General features: G+C 47.9%; 1 protein-coding gene across 1 annotated transcript in view; it reads right to left on the reverse strand.

The window, feature by feature from the left end:
• LOC115471738 (phosphatidylinositol 3-kinase regulatory subunit gamma) overlaps positions 1-24451 on the reverse strand; it is a 614503-nt gene extending 590052 nt beyond the window's left edge. The window contains exons 1-2 of the mRNA XM_030205540.1: positions 24282-24451; positions 22951-23634 (exon numbers count right to left, since the gene is read on the reverse strand). Of these exons, the coding sequence (XP_030061400.1) occupies positions 22951-23242 (292 nt within the window). The 5' untranslated portion in view covers positions 23243-23634; positions 24282-24451. The remainder of the gene's footprint in view (positions 1-22950; positions 23635-24281) is intronic.
• Between the last annotated feature and the right edge of the window lie 1873 nt (positions 24452-26324).

Below are 26324 nucleotides of genomic sequence, written 5' to 3' on the forward strand. Positions count from 1 at the left end.
GCCTTACGGAATTTAAGGGGGGTTTGGACAGATTGCTGAAGGAAAAGTCCATTGAACATTATTAAGCCATTTTTTGGGGGGAGGGGGTTGCTGGGTTCTTGAGGCCTGGATTGGCCGCTGTCGGGGACAGGATGCTGGGCTTGATGGACCCTTGGACTTTTCCCAGTATAGCGGCGCTTATGTACTTATGTACGTACTAGAATTTATAATAGAACTATCAGATTAAAGAAAATACCCAACTCACTCAGTTTGAATAACGAGTGTTCACTGCTCATGATTCACTAGATCAAAAGTGGTGAATAGGCTCCACGAGGACCTCCCTGTCACCATTCACAATAACATTAAGCTCCTCCTACAAAGTATGAGCTTGGCATCACTGCTACCATGAGTCCTGAAGTCTGATCATTCGTAGTCCGATGCTCAGAAGTAAACGTGGCGCTACAGGCCATTAGCGCCGGACTAGCGCCCGCATTTAGCAGTGCAGTACGCTCAGAGGCCTTCATCACAGGAAGCAACGTACTCCGGAAACAACAATACAAATAGCATGCTAATGTAGGCAGAAGAATGCAAACGAGGTCATCTCCTGATGCGCTTCACAAGGGCGCCCTTAGCGCTGTAAGCCCTACGCCAGCTCAGAGCTGGCATTAGGGTGTCTGAATCTGCAACGGCCCATTACGGCTGGCAGATCCTCGGAAAGAGAAACTCGCCTATCATTGCACAACTTGGATTCAGAAGGTCTAGAGTTAAAGCCACAGTGTACAATGGGAGAACTTTGACCTAGCTGTCCCTGAGTTTCCATTATGAAACAAGAGCAAATGTTTATCCGGACAGCACTTTCTGCTTGATTACTTACACCTGCGTGGGTAGACTGAGGCTGAGTAAAGCTTTTGCTCTCCTCCCTCGGTGCAGGCTCCTGTTCCTCAGTCTGACTAGGCATGGGCAACAGAGCTGTGCTTGACACACAACTGTCGAGTGCATGCACCAGGCACACTACTACTACTACTATTTAGCATTTCTATAGTGCTACAAGGCATACGCAGCGCTGCACAAACATAGAAGAAAGACAGTCCCTGCTCAAAGAGCTTACAATCTAATAGACAAAAAATAAAGTAAGCAAATCAAATCAATTAATGTGTACGGGAAGGAGGAGAGGAGGGTAGGTGGAGGCGAGTGGTTACGAGTCAAAAGCAATGTCAAAGAGGTGGGCTTTCAGTCTAGATTTAAAGGTGGCCAAGGATGGGGCAAGACGTAGGGGCTCAGGAAGTTTATTCCAGGCGTAGGGTGCAGCGAGACAGAAGGCGCGAAGTCTGGAGTTGGCAGTAGTGGAGAAGGGAACAGATAAGAAGGATTTATCCATGGAGCGGAGTGCACGGGAAGGACGAGTGTGGAGAGATACTGGGGAGCAGCAGAGTGAATACATTTATAGGTTAGTAGAAGAAGTTTGAACAGGATGCGAAAACGGATAGGGAGCCAGTGAAGGGTCTTGAGGAGAGGGGTAGTATGAGTAAAGCGACCCTGGCGGAAGATGAGACGGGCAGCAGAGTTTTGAACCAACTGGAGAGGGGAGAGGTGACTAAGTGGGAGGCCAGCAAGAAGCAGATTGCAGTAGTCTAAACGAGAGGTGACAAGGGTGTGGATGAGAGTTTTGGTAGAGTGCTCGGAAAGAAAGGGGCGGATTTTACGGATGTTGTAAAGAAAGAAACGACAGGTCTTGGCAATCTGCTGGATATGAGCAGAGAAGGAGAGAGAAGAGTCAAAGATGACCCCAAGGTTTCGAGCTGAGGAGACAGGGAGAATGAGAGAGCCATCAACAGAAATAGAAAACACTCCCCCCCCCCCCCCCCCCTCTTCACTCCCTAATGCTCAACACTAACAGTGCACCTGCAAAGACAGAAGGAGCAGCCTCTGGGCTATCCGCCTCTGAAAAGTGCTTAAGTCATCTTGGATGCTCAGTTTTACTACCAGGGTTAAGCATATTGTGTCCCTGGCTAGCTGTTTTAGTTTTTACCCCTGATACAGCCTATTTGGAGAAACGTGGCCACGTCGGGTCTGTTCTAATAAAGATTCTTTGGATTGATAGTGTCTGCTCCTGTCCTGTTTTTTGCCGTACAGTGCCAGAGTTTTAAGCATCAAGGTCTCAGGGTCCTTAAAGGTCAATAAAGATCCAGATACTGCTGCAACCGCAGTGCATCTGGGGTTTTCAGTAGTTTAAGAAAGACGTGTTAGCTATTGGTCTATAACTGCTTCAGCCAGTGGCATAGCTATGTGGGGCCACGGGGGTCTGGGCCCCCCAAATTTCCTCTGGGCCCCTGGTTTTGCTGGTGGGGGTCCCCATCCCCCGTCAGCTGAAACCTTGTCCAGCACTGGTCTCTGGTACCACTGCGTTGCCTGCCCTGCTCTCTCTCCCCCCCTCACATCCTGCAGGCTCCTTTTTGTGAAATTGAGCATGGAGACGGCTTCAGCTGGCGGGGGTTGGGGACCCCCGCCAGCAAAACCAGGGGCCCAGAGGAAATAGCAGGGGCCAAGGTATTTGCTGCAGCAGTGGGTGGGGAGCAGCAGGGCGGAACCTACAAACTGCTACTCTCTTTAATGACTGTAAATAAGGTAATAATAGGTAATAAGTAATTCTACTACTACTACTACTACTTATCACTTCTATAGCGCTACAAGGCATAATTCAGGGGCAGAGAGGTAGATCTGGGAGTCGTCAGTGCAGAGATGGTATTGAAAACATTGGGATGATATCAGAGAGCCAAGGGAAGAAGTGTAGATGAAGAACAGGAGAGGACCGAGAACAGGACCCTGAGGTGCACCGATTGGTAGTGGGCTAGAAGTGGATGAAGATCCACCAGAGTGTACACTAAAGTTGCGAAGCGAGAGGTAGGAGGAGAACCAGGAAAGAACAGAGCCCTGGAATCCAAGTGAAGACAACGTATCAAGGAGTAAGCTGTGATCAACAGTGTGAAAAGCGGCGGATAGATCGAGAAGGATGAGGATAGAATAGAGACCTTTGGATCTGGCCAGTAACAGGTCGTTGGAAACTTTAGCAAGTGCAGTTTCAGTTGAATGAAGTGGGCGAAAGCCAGATTGGAGTGGGTCAAGAACAGCTTGAGATGAAAGAAAGTCAAGACAGCGGCGGTGAACGGCGCGTTCAAGTATCTTGGAGAGGAAGGGGAGGAGGGAGGTGAGTCAATAGTTAAAAGGACAGGTAGGGTCAAGTGAAGGCTTCTTAAGGAGTGGTGTGACCACGGCATGTTTGAAGGCATCAGGAACGGTCGCAGTGGAAAGTGAAAGATTGAGGATTTTCCTTACCATTTGTGTACACTTCCAGAGCTGGGGCTGGTTTTCCCGTTTTAGACATAGAAAGGTGTGCATAGCCCATTTTGAAATTATGTGACAATCCCGCTGGCTACCGTAAACCCTAAGTTCTTGCTACCTTCTGGCAGGCTTGGACATCTGCTGAAATTTCTTCACATACATACAAGGCAGTGGTACTGTCTGTTCCAGACTGTATACGAGCCTGCATAGATCTCTGCCTCGTCTGCTGCTTTCTATGCAGTGTCAGCCAGTAATCCTTAGCTGGATCTCAGCCAGTGGCTCCTGGCCAGCATTATGCGCTCTGCTAGACCCATACATCAGCAGAGAGAGAGAGAGGCTGCATCTGCAAGCAATGGGGTTTAATACATTTCAGCTAACTTCGATCTGTCAGGGACACAAGTCTGTCCCGCTTTTTAAAACAGCAAATCCTTCTAGCATTTGTCCTCTTTCGTAACCTATTTTGTCAGTACAAAATGCAGGATTGCAAATCTAGCCAGGGACTAAGGATGCATGGAAGGAAGATATGTTAAATAACGTTAAATGGAATACATAACTTAGAGATATTCTGTTTTTTCGCTAGGTTACATCTTATTATCCCTGGAAATGTCCAGTCTTTTTAAATGTGTGATCCACATTGAACCGAAAGGTATATGGCGGAACATAAATGTATTGTTAAAAAAATTTTAAAAAGCACACAGAGCCCCCAGGATAAGGAAACCTGGAATGAAAGGCACAGCTTAAGAGAGTGGAGGAGTGGCATTGTGGTTAGAGCAGCAGGTTGTGAACCAGGGAGACCAGCAGCGTTCAAATCCCACTGTGGTCTTAACTCTCTATTGCCTCAAGTACAAAGTTGGATTATAAATCCTCTGGGCAGGGCCGGTCTTAGCAATTGTGGGGCCCTGTGCAGACCAGTTTAGTGGGGCCCCCTGTCCATCCCTCTGTGCCCCCCCCCCAGCCCGCGCCCGCCACCATAAGCCATAATTTATCAGAGTTTAAAAGGAGGTTTAGAGCTCTTGGAACCCCAATTCACCCCGTGCATCTACCACATTTCATTAGCGAGCATCAGGCAGCGGCAGCGATTTTCATATCCCGTCAACTGCCGAGCCCACAGCCTCCTCACTGCTGCATCCCGCCCTTGTGGAAGCAGGAAGTGACATCAAAAGAGGGAGGGACACAACGGCGAGGGGGCTCTGGGCTCGGCAGTTGACGGGATATGAAAATCGCTGCCGCTGCCTGATGCTCTCTAGTGAAATGTAGACGCAGGGAGCTGTTCCCAGAGAGGAGGACAGATGTGCTAGAGATGCAGGGCCCCTAGGAGCGCGGGGCCCTGTGCGACTGCCCCTGTCGCCCCCGCCTAAGACCGGCCCTGCCTCTGGGGACAGGGAAACCCTGAATCAGCAGTAGAAAAATGTGAGCTTGATAGTGCATTTATGTTGGGCTTCTGAGGGAACTGCAGTCCATACTCCCAGCCAAAAAGATTATCACTAGGGTAGACGAGAGGTAGGGAAAGGGAAAAAATTGAAGAAAACACCTCCCTCTCCTGTCATCCTCCAAGCAGCTACATCTTTATTTATTTATTGCATTTGTATCCCACATTTTCCCACCTCTTTGCAGGCTCAATGTGGCTTGCAATACATCTTGATTACTGGAAATGAGAGGAGGCAGTGGCGTTCCGACCCTAGCTGACACCCGGGGCGGATCGCCGATGCGCCCCCCCCCCCCTGGGTGCAGCGCGCCCCCCCCTGGCGAAATGACACCTCTTTCCCCTCCCCCCCTGGCGAAATGACACCCCCCCCCCGGGTGCATGCCGCTGGGGGGGGGGGTGCTGCGGCGCGCACCTGTTGACCTGTCTCAATCCGAGAAAGTTCGCAATTCGCATTTGTTCACTGCTCCCTCTGAGTCTGCCCCGGAACAGGAACCTGTTCCAGGGCAGACTCAGAGGGAGCAGTGAACACATGCGAATTGCGAACGTTCTCGGACTGAGACAGGGCAACAGGCACGCGCTGCGCCACCCCACCCCCTTGGTACCCCACTGAGAGGAGGATATACATTTGGTTTTACAGAAGGATTTTGGGTTACATGGTCATGAAATATTAGATAGTGGTATAGCAGAAGACATTATAAGACATTAGGCACGTTACAAAGTTTCTGGGTATATTTAGAGATTTTTACATGTTTTGATCTTGTGGTATATCTTTTCAAAGAGATGAGTCTTTAGTAATTTACGGAAGTTGGCCAGTTCGTTGGTCGCTTTCAAATTGCGTGGTAACGCGTTCCAGAGTTGCGTGCTCAAATAGGAGAAGGTAGAGGCTTGCATTTCAGACCTTTACAGTTGGGAAAATGAAGATTAAGGAATGTTCGAGAAGATTTTTTTGCATTCCTGGGTGGCAGGTCTATTAGGTCTGACATGTAGGCTGGGGCATCCCCATGGATAATTTTATGAACTAGGGTGCATACTTTGAACGTGATTCGTTCTTTGAGTGGGAGCCAGTGTAGTTTCTCTAGTAGGGGTGTCACACTTTCGTATTTTGGTATTTTCGTATTCTGGGCAGGGCTAAAAGGGTCGTTACTGAGCTAGAATTCTTTGGCAACTCTGTCTGAATTCAGGTTTCAGATCTGATGGGCCTTGCAGGATCAGGATGCCAGAATGAGGGCTGCCCCGCACACCTCCTAATTAAAAATACTAGTTTCCTTCTCTGGTCCCCTCTCCTTCCTGCCGAGAACCATCACACAGTCACCCTGTGCTTTTCCTGCTTCCCTATGTCAGGTGTACACCAAGTACTAAACAGGATGCAGCTCACCACACAGGTGCTTCCAATGCTATACTTTTCCTGGTCACTGCATGGCACAGTAAGAACCATAGCCGAGTCAAACTTCACAGTCCACATTCCCTGGTGATCACAAGGAGCAGCAGTGGGATTTGAACCGGCCACCTCTGAATTGCAAGACCGGAGCTCTAACCACTAGGCCACTCCTCCACATGTCATCAACATGAGACTGCTGACTGTACTGTATACCACAGAAACAGTAGAGAATTCTCACCCCCTCTCCCCATTTCTTCTGTTCCCCCACCTTGATTATTTACATCTGAGAAGTCAGTTCCTTTTGCTGCATCTGAAAGAGAATCCACGAGGCTTATTAGCGAGCAAGTTTTAAAGAGTAACAAAGGGGCCAATGCAGAAACCTTGTGTTAGAGCCGTGAGCTGGTGTCTTAAAATATGGAGGATAAAGGATTTTTTTTTTTACTACTACTACTACTTAACATTTCTAGAGCGCTACTAGGGTTACGCAGCGCTGTACAATTTAACAAAGACAGATAGTCCCTGCTCAAAGAGCTTACAATCTAATAGATAAGAGTGAGACAAATATAGGACAATCAAGCCATTGTGACATCACTGATGAGGTTGGCTCTTAGGCATTGGTGGAATGAGGCATTATGACATCACAATCTCAGCTCTGGTTAAATCACTGCTATATGTAATACTACTACTACTACTTAACATTTCTAGAGCGCTACTAGGGTTACGCAGCGCTGTACAATTTAACAAAGAGAGACAGTCCCTGCTCAAAGAGCTTACAATCTAATAGACAAGAGTGAGACAAATATAGGACAATCAAGCCATTGTGACATCACTGATGAGGTTGGCTCTTAGGCATTGGTGGAATGAGGCATTATGACATCACAATCTCAGCTCTGGTTAAATCACTGCTATATGTAATACTACTACTACTACTTAACATTTCTAGAGCGCTACTAGGGTTACGCAGCGCTGTACAATTTAACAAAGAGAGACAGTCCCTGCTCAAAGAGCTTACAATCTAATAGATAAGAGTGAGACAAATATAGGACAATCAAGCCATTGTGACATCACTGATGAGGTTGGCTCTTAGGCATTGGTGGAATGAGGCATTATGACATCACAATCTCAGCTCTGGATACCAGAGACTGAAACTCTTCACACTAAGGGGGGAAGTGGCCCAAGTATAGGACAGTCGAGCCATTGTGACATCACTGATGAGGTTGGCTCTTAGGCATTGGTGGAATGAGGCATTATGACATCACAATCTCAGCTCTGGTTAAATCACTGCTATATGTAATACTACTACTACTACTTAACATTTCTAGAGCGCTACTAGGGTTACGCAGCGCTGTACAAAATAAACAAAGAAGGACGGTCCCTGCTCAAAGGAGCTTACAATATCCCACATTATCTCAAGCAAACTTGGGTTGAATGTGGCTTACATTTGAAAATACAGTGAGACAGAATAATAGAATTCAGTAACATCATGGGAGAAAGTAGATGGCTATGTCTGAAACATTTAAGAAGGTTGAGATTCACACATATACCCGACTGGGCATTTAAAAATCTGTCCTTTAATGATGCCACATGTTCAGAAATCTTAACCGTAAGTATAGACAGTTATTGAAACATTATCACATGCACACACCGCAGAACAGACATCCATTCACACACTGCAAAAGTAAACAACTTCTACAGAGTACATCCAAAACTTAATTTTTATTTCCCCATTTTCATCTTCCAAAATTGTAGACAGCAGATGTGCAGATCAGTAGTTGTCACAAACAACTCAATTTATACCTAATTGTGCAACCACCCTTAGGTTTCGCCTTTGGGCACAGAGCCAGGACACTGTACCAGTGATTTCACAGTGAGAATCCTGAAAGGTAACTTTAAAACCATACAAGAACGTAAGACCTTTGAAGTCAGAATGATTGAATATTTTAACACCCAACAGAAAGGACTTAACAAGGATCTGGGGTTCCTAGCCCATTATAAACCATAAAGCTGTATTTCTCTGTTGATCACCCCACCCCTCAATTATCCACACCCATCCTGTTAGAATATCAATGATATGCTTTGATATCCCCATGCATACCTTCGACCCACCCCCATCCTCCCACCCTGTCAGACTGTCATAGTAATGCTTGAATGTTTTCACTTATATACACTGTCAGCTAGCACATTTACTTATTTCCGATCTGAGGAAGAAGGGCAACCTTCGAAAGCTAAATCAAGAAATGTATTAAGTTATGTCCAATAAAAAAGGTATCATCTTATTTTCTTTTCCATGTTTTATTTTGTTTGATTTCTATTGATAGGTTTAAAAAGCAATACCATGTGCATGTAAGGTCTGGATAAATGAATTAAGACCATAGTAACATAGTAGATGATGGCAGAAAAAGACATGTATTGTCCATCCAAGTTTTAAGCAGATGCCCCAAATATGTAATACTTAGTAGTAATAATGAAACAGAGATGGAATATTCACTTAGCAAGCAGCCAACAGATTTATTTTCCACTGAAAATAATTAACTTTGTGTGAACTTGGCAGCTAATAGTGTGCTGCTTGCATATACATCCAAACAGACTTTAAGTAGAAATAAATATATACAACAGAACTGGCACATTTAGAATGACTCTGGACTTTTGCATGAAGGTAGCACTTCCCTCATTATTCAATACCTGGCTTAAATAGCAGTGATAAAAAATATAAAGTGTATTTTTATAATAAACCACTGCATTCCAGAAAACAAAAGGAGCAAGTTCCCATTTACTATCTCTCTCTTTTGATGTACCCATAGGAAAAAAAGATGTAAAATGCTCCCAGGTTTAATATTTAAAGAAACCCATTGTACTTATAAATAGAAACTGAATGTTGAGCACCTGATTCTTATAACATGATGTCTGCTTTGGTGGCCCTTTACTACGTGAAAGCATCTCAACAATATACAGTAATGCTAGGGTGTATTTCTTCAATATAAATAAAAATATAAATTAAAAAAATTACATATATAAAAATTTAATGTATAAAAACTCACCTACATATTAAGACTCAGCTAATATCATGATTTTATATATACGCACAAAAAATCTTTATAATGTATTGTAAAATATTTTAATTTTTCAAAACAATTGTTATTTTTCTTGAAAATAGTTTTTCAAAAAAACATTATTAAAGAATTTCATTAAAAGAATATTATTAAAAGAACTCCCACAACAGAAATTACTAATATTTTCATATTATATGTCATTACATATATGTAATTTTTTTGATTTATATTGAAGAAACATATATATATATACTAGCCGTTGAGCCTGTTAAAATGGGCTATTGGGTCGCCGCTGCCCCCTCCCCCCCGAGGTCGCCGCTGCCGGTACCCCCCCCCCTGAGTCGCCACTGACACCGACCCGTCTCTTCGCTATTCAACTTACATCTCCAGAGCAGGCAGATCAGCTGAGCTCCCGTCGGCCTTCCTTCTCTGCCTATGTCCCGCCCTCGTGTGATGTAACGTCGGCAAGGGTGGGACACAGGCAGGGAAGGAAGGCCAATGGCAGCTCAGCTGATCTGCCTGCTCCGGAGATGTAAGTTGAATAGCGAAGAGATGGGTCAGGTGGAGGGGTGGTGGCAGCGGCGGCGACTCCGGGGGCGGTACCAGTGGCGGCGACCTCGGGGGGGGAGCAGTGGCAACCTCGGCGGTTCCCTCCCCTTCGCGCAGTTTCCCTCTCTGTTCTGCCCCCCCTTCATCACGCATTGACGCGGGGGCGGGACAGAGAGGGAAGTCTACTGCGCATTTGCGAGTGAGTATGGTCACTCGCCGTTTATATGTTTGATATATATATATATATATATATATATATATATATATATATATATATATTGTTTTACATTGGTTTTTAAATTATGTGTTATTTGTTTTTTTATAGCCCCTGACGCAGCCCTGCTGGGCAAAACACGGCCTGTGTCGGGCTCATTATATTATTTGGTTTTCATTCAATAAATTTGTGTTTATCTTCTACTGATCTGCTTCATTATTTTTCCCTCCTAACAAAGTGGACAGGTACCTGACTTCAAAGTACCGTCTGGAAAGTATGAACGTTTCCTAAAATCACAAGTCGGGAATCTTGCAACAGTGCTAGACTCACTGATAACTTTAATCCTGCAAATTCAGTCAACTTAAAAAAAAAATTACTTCTCTCACCTGTGGCAATGAAGAAATCTCTCTCCATTTATCAAGAAGATGAGTTTGATCACAGTGGGCCATGCCGTGATGACATCATACCTAGATTACTATGAACCCTTTACAACAGTAAAACCACAAGGATTTTGCAACAGCTCCAACTAATTCAGAATGCTGGAACACGACTGATAAGGATTCCAAGCAGTGGCGTCTCCTGACAGAGAACTCAGGGGTAGCAAACTGAGGGCAAGTAAGGTATGAAAGGGTCCAGTGACATCTCTACACATCACAGCCCACTCCCCACCTGCCTTTAAATTAGCTACAAGACTAAGACCAAGAGTTTTCTATGCATAGCCCCTCCCAGCCAGATTCAGCACCCAGTAAAACTGCCAATATAATTAATAGCTTTATTCTACAAATTCTGTTATGTGGGAATGATGTTTATAGGACTGGATAGAATCTCAATAAAAACCCTGGACCTCCAATTCTGTAATAAACACGACATATTTCCTGAGAAATAGGCATGTCCACAGCCAGAAATAAGTTTGGTTCATTTGCAGACTTTCCAACTTGTTCCACACATTGTAAATGCATGCTTTGTATCCATGCTAAAATCGTTTGCACTTGTGCATATCAATTGTACATCTGCATACAAATAATTCACATACACAGAAATGATTTAGGAATCCATCCTGCTTATTTTCGAAGGAGAAGGGCGCCCAAATTGGCATAATCGAAAGCCGATTTTGGCCATCCTCAACTGCTTTCCGTCGCAGGGACGGCCAAAGTTCAAGGGGGCGTGTCGGCAGTGTACCGAAGGCGGGGCAGGGGCGTGGTTAAGAGAGGGCCATCCTCTACTACTACTACTACTACTATTTAGCATTTCTATAGCGCTACAAGGCATACGCAGCGCTGCACAAACATAGAAGAAAGACAGTCCCTGCTCAAAGAGCTTACAATCTAATAGACAAAAAATAAATAAAGTAAGCAAATCCTCGGCCAATAATGGAAAAAAGAAGGGCGTCCCTGACGAGCATTTGGCCGACTTTACTTGGTCCCTTTTTGTTCACGACCAAGCCTTGAAAAGGTGCCCGAACTGATTGGGGATCACCTCCCCTTACTCCCCCAGTGGTCACTAACCCTCTCCCACCCAAAAAAAAACAAAAAACAAATTAAAAAACATTTTTTTGCCAGCCTCTATGCCAGCCTCAAATGTCATACCCAGCTCCATCACAGCACTATGCAGGTCCCTGGAGCAGTTTTTAGTGGGTACTGCAGTGCACTTCAGACAGGCGGACCCAGGCCCATCCCCCCCTACCTGTAACACTTGTGGTGGTAAATGGGAGCCCTCCAAAACTCACCCGAAACCCACTGTACCCACATCTAGGTGCCCCCGTTACCCTTTAAGGGCTGTGGTAGTGTTGTACAGTTGTGGGTAGTGGGTTTGGGGGGAGGGGGTTGGGGGGCTCAGCACACAAGGCAAGGGAGCTATGCACCTGGGAGCAATTTGTGAAGTCCACTGCAGTGCCCCCTAGGGCGCCCAGTTGGTGTCCTGGCATGTGAGGGGGACCATTGCACTACAAATGCTGGCTCCTCCCATGACCAAATGGCTTGGATTTGGCCGGTTGTGAGATGGCCATCCTTGGTTTCCATTATCGGCGAAAAACCAATGTCGGCGATCTCTAAGGGCGGCCATCTCTAAGGTCGACCCAAATGTTGAGATTTGGCCGTCCCCGGCCGTATTATCGAAACGAAAGATGGCTGCCCATCTTGTTTCGACAATACGGTTGGGAACGTCCCTTTACGGGGCCGTCCTTAGAGATGGGCGCCCCCGTTCGATTATGCCCCTCTATATCAACCAAATGCATACTGATGAATACACGCTCCTACCCAAAGTACCCTACAATGGAGCAAATATTCCATTTATAATTTTCCACATAAAAATATATTCAAATAGTGATTGCACCTTAGGAATAACACACACTCCTTCCATTGCTAGATGCTTTGAAAAATAAAACAAGACCTTGCAAAAAAAAAACACCCATCAAAATAGCCCTATCTATCAGAAGTCACATTGCAGCAATGCTGCTAATGAAAAGACAACACTGTAACTATTACCCTAGGAGGGGCATTTTCAATATGACGTCTAAATCCGACTTTGGGTGTTTTGCTGAAAACGTTAAAAAATCAAGTACTGGAAATGACCGTTTCTAAGTCAGAAAAACGTCTTTTCCTAGAGGATATTGTGCTTAGTACATCTATCTTTTTGGACCATTAAAAAAAAACCCCACCCCAAGTGAAAAACACACAAAATCAAGCTATTGGGACATAGGAGGAGCCAGCTTTCTTAGTAGACTGGCCACACAGACATCCCAGGAGAGCAGTGGGGCACCCTAGGGGGCGCTGCAGTGGATTTCACGTAAAAGGTCCCAGGTAGACATCTTACTGTTACCCCCTTATATTGTACGGTGAGCCCTTCAAAACCTGCAAAAAACCTACTTTATCAAACTACACAGGGCCGTGCCGACACGGTAAGCGAGGTAAGCATGGAAGGAGGGCGCCATCCTCTGGGGGGCGCCCCGCTGCACCATGCTTACCTTGCCCTCTTCTCCCCAGATCCTTGTCCTTTTTTTTTTTGTTTAAATTTACCTCTCCGGCGCATGGCAGCATAGCGTTAGTGAGGAGGCGGCGCTCCCCCGCCCCGACGTGTCAGTCTCTTCCCTTCGCTCGGTTCCGCCTTCTTCTGACGTCAGAAATGACGTCAGAAGAAGGCGGGACACTGAGCGAAGGGAAGAAGACACGTCGGGGTGGGGGAGCGCCACCTCCTCACTAACGCTACGCTGCCGCGCGCCGGAGAGGTAAATTTAAACAAAAAGGAAAAGGATCTGGGGAGAAGAGGGCGGGTAGTGTAGCGATCGTTTTGTGGGGGGGGGGCGCGCCGGTGGGGCCATCTGCAGGGGGGCGCCGGCAGGGCCAACTGCAGGGGAGCGCCGGAGACCCTAGGCACAGCCCTGAAACTACACACTACTACAATAGCTCTTATGGCTGCAGGTGTCACCTATATGTGGGTACAGCAGTGGCATACCAAGGGTGGGGGCGGTCCGCCCCGGGTGCACGCCGCTGGGGGGTGCCATGGCACGCGCCTGCTCCGAGTTCGCTAAACTTCTTTGCTCATTCGCTGCAGCTCCCTCTGCCCCGGAACAGGTTACTCGGAGCAGGCGCGCGCCGCGGCACCCCCCCCCCCAGTGGTGTGCACCCGGGGGGGGGTCATTTCGCCGGAGGGGGGAAGGTGTAATTTAGTGGGGGGGCGCGCTGCACCCGGGGGGGGGGGGCATCAGCGCTCCGCCCTGGGTGCCATCCAGGCAAGGAACGCCACTGGGGTACAGTAGGTTTTGGGGAGGCTGAAAGTTTCCACCACGAGTGTAATAGTTAGAGTGGATTATGGGCCTGGGTTCCCTTCTCTGCAGTTCACTGCACTGACCACTAGGCTACTCCAGGAGCCTGCTTGCTGCTCTAATAGGACTGGCCATAACATCTGAAGGTTTCATATGTACTGTTTCATTTACATCTTTGCAGAGTGGGAGGGGGTCAGTGACTACTGCAGGAGTAAGGGGGTGTCGTTCCTTTATTCCTGCTGTGCTCATCTGGTCATTTAAGACACTTTTTGTGGCTTATTCGTTAGTAAAACAGCTCTAGAACAAAACGCTGAACTTATAACCCCTGGATGTTTTTGTTTTGTCCCATTATGGCAGAAAAACGTCCAAGCGTTAGGAACGCCCAGATCTCACCCTTAACACGCCCCTGACACGATTTGAATGCAATTCTGATGGCCATAGAATGTAAATTAGGACAAGCTGGACTGTTACAGACTCTTACACAGTCATTACACACTACGAGAATCCTTCACCTCTGACAAATAAGCACAAGATGGATCACCTAATACAGACCAGAGGGGACCAAACATTAGAAGCAAAAACATGCAGACAGAAACTGGAATGGAAATCCCTAAGAGGTAAGAAAGAGAAACGCAAATATACAAAACCAGAAAAGTTGCACGTTTCCCAAAGCTGACTCATTCCAATCACTAAGCCAATCAAGCCGCGCTAAAAAGTGGCTTACGCAATCCCTAGCATGGGTCTTTCCCGTGCGCTGAAACCACTTTTAGTGTGGTAGTAAACTGTCCCCATTTTCCCTATTAATGTCTATGCGCTAATTTCCCCATTTGCACATGGACATTAGCGAGTAACCCTCACCGACACCTGTTTGCAGGCGGTAAGGACTCATATGCTAACCACATGCTAATCGTTTCGCTTGCAGTGATGTAGCTGCGCTAATCGATTAGCACAGAAAACACCTACTATTTTTTAGCGTGTGGGTAGCATGGGCTGATCCCCAAACTACCACAGGACGCCTGAGCACATCCAGCGGTAGTGCTTTTTAAGCTGTGGTAAGCTTGCGTTATTGCTACTGCAGCTGAGTAAAAGAATCCCTTCGGGTTTTTTGTCTTGGCATTTTATTTTTCTAACTGGGTTAGCTCCAGTCTCTTTTCCACTTTCCTTGTGTCAGTTTTTTCCCTAAATTCTTTTATCAGTGTCTCTTTTCCATTTCTTCTCTCTCTTCCTGTCTTCTTCCCTTCCTTCTCAACATCTGTCTTCCCCCTCATCTTTCTCCCTCTTCTGCTTCTCCATTCCTACTTAGACTATTTCTTATTTTCCTCTTCTATCATCAGTCTCCATCTTTTCACCTCTCACGTACATAAAAGCTTTCAATCTCCCACGTTTACCCCTTCCTAGTCCTCCCATTGTCCTCTCTCTCTGTCCTTTGCCAGCCTTTCCTCCCTCTTTCATTCACTCCCTAGTCTTCCATTTCTATTTTTTGTACTCGCCACCTCCAAATCTTCATCTACCTTCCCTTGGTTCTCATTTTACCACCAGCCCAAAGTCCTTTACCCCTACTGACACTTACTGTAGGCCCTTATTCTTTCTCTTAACTTCTACCCAGCATCCCATCCTCCATGTTCAGTTTCTCCATTGTCCCATTTCCACATTCCTTGTACCCTTTTACAGTCCTGCCTCTTTATACTGCTTCTAAATCACCACATCTTTCACACCATCTCTCTATTCCTTTACCAGGAGAAGTTCTTTCCCCCTTGCCACCTCTCCCTTTCCTGCCCCCCCCCCCCCCCAACTACAAGCTGTTCCCTCTCACTCTCAATACAGATGCTTCTTTCCTTTTACCCGTCCCTCCTTGTCTCTCCCTCTTTTTGCTGTCTTCTTGGTTTCTAGAAATGTTTCTTTCCTTTTCACTCCCTCCCTCTTTCTCAGAATGCTTCTCTCCCTCACCCCCCCCCCCATGCTTTTCTCCTCTTTCCCCTCCCTCCCTCTTTCTCAGAATGCTTCTCTCCCTCACCCCCCCCCCCGATGCTTTTCTCCTCTTTCCCCTCCCTCCCTCTTTCTCAGAATGCTTCTCTCCCTCATCCCCCCCCCCGATGCTTTTCTCCTCTTCCCCTCCCTCCCTCTTTCTCAGAATGCTTCTCTCCCTCATCCCCCCCAATGCTTTTCTCCTCTTTCCCCTCCCTCCCTCTTTCTCAGAATGCTTCTCTCCCTCACCCCCCCCCCCCGATGCTTTTCTCCTCTTTCCCCTCCCTCCCTCTTTCTCAGAATGCTTCTCTCCCTCATCCCCCCCCCGATGCTTTTCTCCTCTTTCCCCTCCCTCCCTCTTTCTCAGAATGCTTCTCTCCCTCATCCCCCCCAATGCTTTTCTCCTCTTCCCCTCCCTCCCTCTTTCTCAGAATGCTTCTCTCCCTCATCCCCCCCCCCGATGCTTTTCTCCTCTTCCCCTCCCTCCCTCTTTCTCAGAATGCTTCTCTCCCTCATCCCCCCCCCCAATGCTTTTCTCCTCTTTCCCCTCCCTCCCTCTTTCTCAGAATGCTTCTCTCCCTCATCCCCCCCCAATGCTTTTCTCCTCTTTCCCCTCCCTCCCTCTTTCTCAGAATGCTTCTCTCCCTCATCCCCCCCCCAATGCTTTTCTCCTCTTTCCCCTCCCTCCCTCTTTCTCAGAATGCTTCTCTCCCTCATCCCCCCCGATGCTTTTCTCCTCTTTCCCCTCCCTCCCTCTTTCTCAGAATGCTTCTCTCCCTCATCCCCCCCCCCGATGCTTTTCTCCTCTTTCCCCTCCCTCCCTCTTTCTCAGAATGCTTCTCTCCCTCATCCCCCCCGATGCTTTTCTCCTCTTTCCCCTCCCTCCCTCTTTCTCAGAATGCTTCTCTCCCTCATCCCCCCCCCAATGCTTTTCTCCTCTTCCCCTCCCTCCCTCTCTCAGAATGCTTCTCTCCCTCATCCCCCCCGATGCTTTTCTCCTCTTTCCCCTCCCTCCCTCTTTCTCAGAATGCTTCTCTCTCATCCCCCCCGATGCTTTTCTCCTCTTTCCCCTCCCTCCCTCTTTCTCAGAATGCTTCTCTCCCTCATCCCCCCCAATGCTTTTCTCCTCTTCCCCTCCCTCCCTCTTTCTCAGAATGCTTCTCTCCCTCATCCCCCCCCCCGATGCTTTTCTCCTCTTCCCCTCCCTCCCTCTTTCTCAGAATGCTTCTCTCCCTCATCCCCCCCCCAATGCTTTTCTCCTCTTTCCCCTCCCTCCCTCTTTCTCAGAATGCTTCTCTCCCTCATCCCCCCCCAATGCTTTTCTCCTCTTTCCCCTCCCTCCCTCTTTCTCAGAATGCTTCTCTCCCTCATCCCCCCCCCAATGCTTTTCTCCTCTTTCCCCTCCCTCCCTCTTTCTCAGAATGCTTCTCTCCCTCATCCCCCCCGATGCTTTTCTCCTCTTTCCCCTCCCTCCCTCTTTCTCAGAATGCTTCTCTCCCTCATCCCCCCCCCCGATGCTTTTCTCCTCTTTCCCCTCCCTCCCTCTTTCTCAGAATGCTTCTCTCCCTCATCCCCCCCGATGCTTTTCTCCTCTTTCCCCTCCCTCCCTCTTTCTCAGAATGCTTCTCTCCCTCATCCCCCCGATGCTTTTCTCCTCTTTCCCCTCCCTCCCTCTTTCTCAGAATGCTTCTCTCCCTCATCCCCCCGATGCTTTTCTCCTCTTTCCCCTCCCTCCCTCTTTCTCAGAATGCTTCTCTCCCTCATCCCCCCCCCCGATGCTTTTCTCCTCTTTCCCCTCCCTCCCTCTTTCTCAGAATGCTTCTCTCCCTCATCCCCCCGATGCTTTTCTCCTCTTTCCCCTCCCTCCCTCTTTCTCAGAATGCTTCTCTCCCTCATCCCCCCCCCCGATGCTTTTCTCCTCTTTCCCCTCCCTCCCTCTTTCTCAGAATGCTTCTCTCCCTCATCCCCCCCGATGCTTTTCTCCTCTTCCCCTCCCTCCCTCTTTCTCAGAATGCTTCTCTCCCTCATCCCCCCCCCCCCCGATGCTTTTCTCCTCTTTCCCCTCCCTCCCTCTTTCTCAGAATGCTTCTCTCTCATCCCCCCCGATGCTTTTCTCCTCTTTCCCCTCCCTCCCTAGAGATGCTTCTTTCCCTTTTCACCCCTTGCTTCTCTCACTCTTTAAATCCCTCCATCCCTCCCTCTTGACTGTTCCTTACCTTTTATTTTGTTTCCTCCTGTTTCTTGCACCCTCTCGCTAAGAAGTCCCCCATTTCTTACCCCTCCTTTCTTTCCCCTCAAGCTTCTACGGCTTGCCCAGTTATCCTTCTATTGTCAAGGATAACTGGTCAGAGTGGGTGAGTCAACTGGTCTTTTCTGCCATCCTCTACTATGTTTCTATGGGATAAATGTGACCGTCGCTGGGAAAAAGTGATTATAGTAGCAGATCCAAAATGTAGGTAAATAACATTGTGGTTGTAAAGCAAGAGTTTTTGGTTGATGCTCCCATGATACATGATGCAATGTACGTTTACCCTGTTGCTGCTTCTGTAATGTAATTTTGACTCAATAAAAAGGATTTATATTTTTTAAAAATTGGTCTTCCCCTTAATCTTTGATGGCATCTGATTCCACAGTAAAGGACATAAGTACATAAGTAATGCCACACTGGGAAAAGACCAAGGGTCCATCGAGCCCAGCATCCTGTCCACGACAGCGGCCAATCCAGGCCAAGGGCAGCTGGTGAGCTTCCCAAACGTACAAACATTCTATACATGTTATTCCCAGAATTGTAGATTTTCCCCAAGTCCATTTAGTAGCGGTTTATGGACTTGTCCTTTAGGAAACCGTCTAACCCCTTTTTAAACTCTGCAAAGCTAACCGCCTTCGCCACGTTCTCCGGCAACAAATTATGCGTTGGGTGAAGGTAAAGTTTCTCCAATTTGTTTTAAATTTACTATACTGTAGTTTCATCGCATGCCCCCTAGTCCTAGTATTTTTGGAAAGCGTGAACAGATGCTTCACATCCACCTGTTCCACTCCACTCATTATTTTATATGCCTCTATCATGTCTCCCCTCAGCTGTCTCTTCTCCAAACTGCAGAAAACACACATGATCGAGTGGAAGTCTTACTAACAGCACTATACAAAGGCATTCTAAAAGCCATTTATCCCTTGAGCACAAACTGTGCCTAGGCTGATAACTCCTTAGAACCAAATTCATCGGAGGTCAAATTTCGTAAACTTTTCCAAACCAACCAAGCATGCTTTACATGAGCTAAATATGAAACTTTACCAAAAGCCAGAGTAATCTGACAAAAAAATGGAATAACACAATCATTCATTTTGCAGCCCGTGATCAGTCAGTCATATGGTCACATTCTGGGCAACTGCAGAAGCGTAAGTTGCCATTGCTGGAAGCCTCTTCTGGATAGAATTACAGTAGTCTAATAGGGGCAGATCATTGCTTGAAGTCCTCATTATGAGAAGCCCTCATTCTCCATGGCAACACGGGCTCAAAAAGGTTTCTAGCATTCCTTTTCATGCAATATAAATTGTGCGATAGCTGTCCTTGGCCATACATTATTAATATCATCTCATTTATGAGAAAATATGGCTTAATGGATGGCATTATGAGTCACTGCTATTCACTGGAGATGAAGGCGGGGGTGGGAGCTGGAACTTTCAAGCACAATGAGCTTTTGTTTGCAGCTACCAGGGGATTTCATCGCTTATGACCCATTCCAGCTCACACAGTCCAGTCCAGTCATCGCAGTGATGGTCCTGGGCCGGTACCACACACACCAGGGCTCCTTCCAAAACTCTGCAGTCATGGACTCTAAATCTTGCCACTAGGTGCACAATGACTGCCACACCTTCCCTGGCAGACTGTCAAAAGCAACCCCCCCCCCCCCCCCAGTCCTAGACAGTCTGGGAGTGGAGAACCTTCTCTGGGTCCCACTGCGCTACCGCCGAACCCCTGGACCAGACTCTACGGCCAATTCTGCACAGTCTGTTCACGACAAGAACTTAAACACGTTTGATCCCAGAATAATTCAGACAACCTAAACCGTTTTGCTTTTCGTTCGTGGACTCAAAAACACCACCAGTTTAAGGGGTTTGGTTTCTGCGTCTCTAGCAAATGTTCTTCCTCAGTCCCAGAGCCCTGGCAGCCTAATGTCTGCAATAAGGACTTGGACTGATCTCCGGCAAGCATCCAGGAGAAACATGTTTCAAGAATAAGCCTCTATTTGCTTGATGTTTGAAGAGAGCTTGTGCTTCTATGGAATGGGAAGGGCTAAGCAATGAACCATGTTTAGTTGAGACTCTATACCATCTGTTTAAAACACTTCCTGACAGAGAGATGCCAAGATCAGCTAAGGAAGAAACTTATTGCAGCAAGCACTGGTATATACCGGTAGAGTAGCCACAGGGGAGGGGGGGCCTGGGCCCCCTCACCTTCGGCTTGGCCCCCCTCTGCTTTCACGAGAGGCAAGGATGCCAAGCCCCACCAGCCGACATGCATGGGAGAACCAGGCAAAACTCCTTATAGAGCGGCACCTTTCCCCCCTTCCTTCCTCAGCTCCCCTTCCCAGCCTACCTTCCATTTTTGTTTCTCAAAAGTCAGCGGTGGCAGCGATACACTGCCCTACCGCTGGAACCAGCCTCTCCTCTGTACTGTGGGCTGCCTGTCTGATGTCATTTCCTGTTTCCTTGGAGGTGGACTGCAGTACAGGAGAGACACCGCTGACAGCGGAAGGACAGCATATGGAGATCACTGCCACTGCTTTCCCACTCATGGCAGGCTCAATGCGGCTTACTGATGGGGCAATGGAGGGTTAAGTGACTTGCCCAGAGTCACAAGGAGCTGCCTGTGCCTGAAGTGGGAATCCAACTCAGTTCCCCAGGACCAAAGTCCACCACCCTAACCACTAGGCCACTCCTCCACTGTTGCTACTATTTGAGATTCTACATGGAATGTTGCTATTCCACTAGATGTCGGCCCTTGCAGATCACCAATGTGGCCACGCAGGCTTCTGCTTCTGTGAGTCTGACGTCCTGCACGTACGTGCAGGACGTCAGACTCACAGAAACAGAAGCCTGCGCAGCCTTCTACATGGAATGTTGCTAGTGGAATAGCAACATTCCATGTAGAATCTCCAATAGTAGCAACATTCCATGTAGAATCTCCAATAGTATCTATTTTATTTTTGTTACATTTGTACCCCGCGCTTTCCCACTCATGGCAGGCTCAATGCGGCTTACATGGGGCAATGGAGGGTTAAGTGACTTGCCCAGAGTCACAAGGAGCTGCCTGTGCCTGAAGTGGGAATCGAACTCATTTCCTCAGAAGCAAAGTCCACCACCCTAACCACTAGGCCACTCCTCCACAACAAAAATAAGGTAGGCAGGCTTGGGGAGGGGGGTTGAGGAAAGAAGAGGGGGGAGATGCCAGACCGTGGCTGGGGGGAGGGAGTAGACAGAGAGAGTGTGGAAAGATGTTGGACGGTGGGGGGGGGGGGGGGGCTCAGGAGGTAGATTGTCTTGGGCCGTCCATGGTCCAGAGCACGACAGAGTGGTATTATTAGATCCTACTTCTGGGATCGCAGGATGTTTTGCAGGCACAGGGCTTGTCTGTTCCCCAGAGATGCTTTTTATATAATGCAATTCTCCTGATTAAGAGGTTAATTCTAATTTAATGGATGTCTGAAGACCTGCCGCCGTTACAGCAGTGGCTGGACCACGTGAAGGACGTGGCTCTTTTTGAAATTCAGACCTACCAACATACCACCCACATAGATAAGAGAGGCTATGTGGCTTTGTGATGTTGCTTTTTGGCTGGATCTCCTGTATCCCCACTTCAGGCACTCGGTGGGGGGGGGGGAAGGGGGGAAATGGAGGTGTGAGAGGGTGGCTGTTTGCTTGGGGTCCGAGACTTGAGGCATGTGTATGGTTGGTTGGTTTGCTGAGGTGTGCGTGTCTTCGATCCTTTACATGGCGGGAGGCAGAATCTCGTTGCCTATTTTTGTGGTTATTCTTCCTCTTTGGGTAGGACAGTCGGGGCTTTTGTTTTCAGCTCGCTAGCATTCCTTGTTCAGTTTGCTCAGCTGGCTGGTTGTGTATTGTTATGCTGCTGTTTGTTTCTGCTCCTGTTCATTGCAATAAAATAAATATTAAAAAAATAAATGCTACTCGTTCAGCACAGGTGCGACTCAGGCAGGAGATGCCTTCGGCTGGCGGAGCTTGGCTTCTCCATAAGCAAGGGTAATATTTTATTGTGGCCTGTGGCTGTGGGGGGAGAGAGGGGGAAAGAATATCAGCCCACCTTTGGGAACCTCCAAAAATGGACTTCAAGCTATGCTCCTGGTGATGTTCCTAGGTCAGCTGCCACCCGGGGCGGATCGCTGATACACCCCCCCACCCCCCCCGGCGCAATGACACCCCCCCACACACACACACACAGGGTGCATTCTTGGCTGCTGGGAGCAACCACGCAGCTCTTGGCTCCGCTGGCTCCCTGCTCCCTCTGCCCCGGAACAGGAAGTAACCTTGTCCGGGGCAGAGGGAGCAGGGAAACAGCGGAGCCGAGAGCCGCGCGGCTGCTCTCTGCACCCCTCCAGCGGCATGCACACGGGGCGGACCGCCCCCCCTGCCCCACCCTTGCTACGCCGCTGATACACACATACACACCACCTCCCAAGACACATCCACCTCTGAGGCTCTCTCCCCACCCCCCAGCCCTACACAAATACACGTACATACCATATGTGTCAAGACACAAACTTCACATACTCACATGTCTTTGGACATATTACATGCATGCAAACACACACACACACACACATGCCAGGACCCATCCATTTCTCACAGACAAGCCCATCTCCCATCCCATGTCCGTCAAACACACCCCTCACACACTCGCATGACCCCAAACATATTTTAAATATGTGACGAAACAGACTGTGTACACTTTCCAACCGAGGCCTTCTTCAGTGTTATCGGAGGAACGTCACCTTCTCAGTGCTACTGGGCCCCCTCTGGTCCTTCATCTCTTGACTTCCTATGATATAATTGCAGTGCTGATGCACAGTACATAACGGGTCAGCTGACTGAGCGCGCTCCCTCTGCTAAGGTCTCGTTTAAAGAAGTGCCCGAGAAATGCCACATATCGCTGCCCTGCTGCAGCCTGGCACTCCTCTCACCCCTCGCTGGTTTTTTGCAATTCGTTGAACAAAGACCCTACTGTAGTGCACCCCGATATATGCAAATGGAACCCCTCATGCCAGTACTCACCCGTGGGCGCTGGAGGAATGGGTCTGCACTTCAGTTTGGGCGTTGGTGGCACTACCCTGACCGGCCCGACGTACTCCACATACGTTCCCGGAAAGTCTCCCCGCTCCTTCGTTCTCTCGTTCACCCCGTTCAGCCATCCTTTGGGAAACCGTTCATCCCCTTCCTTATAATCCAGAGTGAGGAGCTGCATCTTAGACACCGTTAGCAGGTCCCCAGGTAACATGGTAATATTCTCCTCGCGCTGTCTTTTGTACTCATAGAGAGCTCGGTACTGTAGGCTCTCAGAACACATGCTGCGTGTCTGTCTGGGCCGGTACCAAGTCCTTCTGCACCTCTGTCCTGGCAGTTGCAGCTGGACTAAAGGACACTAGGTAAAAGCAGAACCGTGTCCGACTGTGGGAGTAGCAGAGGAACTGTACACACAACTGAAAGACTTGTCTTAGTGAAAATCCGGTCCCTCCTATGGCAAGAGCAGGAAGATCTGTGTTTGCAGAGCGCTCCGGCACTTACTCTTATCCATCTGGACCGCAGACAAATTCCAGGTGCTGTGGTTGCCGGCTGGCCCCGAGAATGCCCAGTGACTGGACAGTGATCACCCTCCTCACCACCGTCCCCTTGACTCGTGCGATTGGGAGTTCACCAGATCTGCTTCTCCTGCACAAGTGTCCCTCCTTGCTCGGCTGTCTTTTTGGGAAAGGAGAGAGAAGCGTGAATATAACAGAAGAAAGGGAAGCAACAGTTTCCGAGGGACAGACTGCGGATGGAGTTCCAGCAGTAAGTCCCTGCGGCACTGTACTGAGCCACAATAAAACAGACCTTTCAGGGAATGGAAAGGGTAGGACAGAGACCGACAAAAGTCAGAATATGTGGAAAGCAGGACAAGGTCATTTCCAAAGAAAGGTACATTGTATATCAGGAGGTGAAAACACACAGCCAGAATGGTAAGTGGATATACGCATATATCCCACCCTCTGGGCTGCTCTTACCCTGCAAAACAGTTCTGGTAGTGCATGAAGCAATAACTGATTAAATAAATCTATTTAACAACCAAGCCAAATACAGAAATCTCTCCCGACCAGTGCAAGAAAGGACAACGTTCGGAGCTGACGACGAAGTGGGTAATGAAGCAAGTTTAGGAATACAGATATTAATGAAACCGTTTTTCTTTCCAGATGACAATTCCAGGAGAAGGCATATATCCCTGTAAATATTTAAGCAAACCATACCTATGGCTACTTTCTTTGCCCCACAGCTCCCACCATCCTCAGAAAGGAATATTCACACTACCCTTGTCCTATGCATGCAAACTCGATCAATACAGTAAGCCATACCATCAATTATCTCCCAGCATCCTTGTTCCACACAGGCTGTTGAGTGCAGACTTATCCCAGCTGGGGGCAGAGAGGGGACACAGGAACTGCATTAGGTAGGCTTTGCCCCTGCATTAACAGTCCGTAAAGTTACTCCATGTCAGCTTCATGCAGCAGAGGAGAGGTTAGGGGACTGTACAGTCAGTGCAGCTGCTTCTCAACCACCCAGAGCTCCTGTACCCTTCTCTGGGTTTTATAGAATGATGTCACAGCATAGGACACCCCCCCCCCCCCCCCTTCTCCTCCTCCTCATGCCAGTGAAACACAGCCTGCTCACTAGAAGACACACACACACACACACACACACACCTCGGCACAACCTCCAGGATACAAAGAGGAGTGAAAAAGTTGCAGAAGGGAGAAATGTAGGAAGGCAAAATGAAGCATCTGTCCATGAATGTTATAATCCAATTGTCACTCAGGAACCTTCACGCAATACCATAATGTTGTGAGACTGGATTTTTCAGTTATGAGAAACCGTTGCAGGTTCGAAATACAATAGCAGGCAGGGAGTGAAAGTCTAGGTAGCTGCAAAGTCCAGGTGGCTGTGAAGGATAATCAGTGGGGGTGTATTTAATAGGGGAGGTATACCCATCTCAACTTTTTTTGATAGTGGAGGGGTGAGGAGTTTTTAGACCATCCGGTTTTCTCAAATAAATTTGAGTTTTTTCGGTTGGCTTTTTTTCTCCACTTCTCCCCACTTGAACCAGTGATAGTACTTTACTCCTCTTTTGAATGGCAAACCTAGCTAAATTAGCAATGGGTGTCCATGAGGTGGTTTGAGGTTCTTTTGTTATATGTAATTATAGATCCTGATTAGGGATTTAAAAGTTGAGAGGGGTGACACACCTATTTTTATTTTGATTTTGAGTTTTCCAAACCATTTTTTGTTTATATATATATATATATACCATGAACTGTTCCATGTATGTTATGTTCCATCTATGTTACCATGTATGTCTGCACCTCAACGCAACACCACTTGCAATCCTGTTACCCGGAAATGGCAACCGCCATTACGGCAAATGTAAGCCACATTGAGCCTGCAAATCGGTGGGAAAATGCGGGATACAAATGCGACAAATAAATAAAAAAAATGCCCCGCAGACGTTATCTGCAGCTGCAAACAGATGAGGGACAAACGGAGCTACAGGAGAAGTCAGCAAAATAAGAAAACACAGGGAAGCCCCCTCCCTACCCATCTTCAAATCCTTACTCAAAACCCACCTCTTCAATGTTGCTTTCGGCACCTAACCCTTTTTACCTTTCAGGTTATCTAGACCGCCCCAATTCGACTGCCCCTTGACTGACTGTACATTTGTCCTTTAGATTGTAAGCTCTTTGAGCAGGGACTGTCCTTCTTTGTTAAATTGTACAGCGCTGCGTAACCCTAGTAGCGCTCTAGAAATGTTAAATAGTAGTAGTAGTAACATGCCCCCCCACCCCCTCCCCTCCAAAGAAACCTGGCACACCTGCACCCAGGCTAGGGCAAGGAATAAATAGAAAGAAGGCAACAGTGGAAGGGGGGGAGGGTGGGGGAAACATAAGAGTGTGATTAATAAAACACTGATGGCTCTTAAGTGAACTGTTTGTATTGTTAAATGTGCTACATGAGACAAGATGTATTTTACGTGCGTCATCAATAAAAAATTGTTGAATCATAAAAAGAAGGCAACCGCCAGCAGATGCAGCGTCAAATCGACATTAGGGAGGGTGAAAATTGGGTCCACTGGGGATTCTGCAGAGCCCAGACCAATGTAATACGTTACTAGTAGAATTAAGCCTTCTGCTGTTTTAAAGCATGGAAACTTTCAGGGCTAGGGCCGCCGAGAGGGGGGGGGGGCAGGGGGGGGGACAAAATTTCCGCAGTCCCCTCCACCCACCCCCCCTCCATTTACCGCCGGGTCGGGGCCCCCTGAATTAAAATCAGCGCCTCACCTCGCTCTTTGTGAAAGAAGCACAGCAGCGGCAGTCTGCAGATCGCCTCCCTTCGGGCCTTCCCTC

This window comes from Microcaecilia unicolor, chromosome 6 (genome assembly GCF_901765095.1).
Source record: "Microcaecilia unicolor chromosome 6, aMicUni1.1, whole genome shotgun sequence".
Lineage (NCBI taxonomy): Eukaryota > Metazoa > Chordata > Amphibia > Gymnophiona > Siphonopidae > Microcaecilia > Microcaecilia unicolor.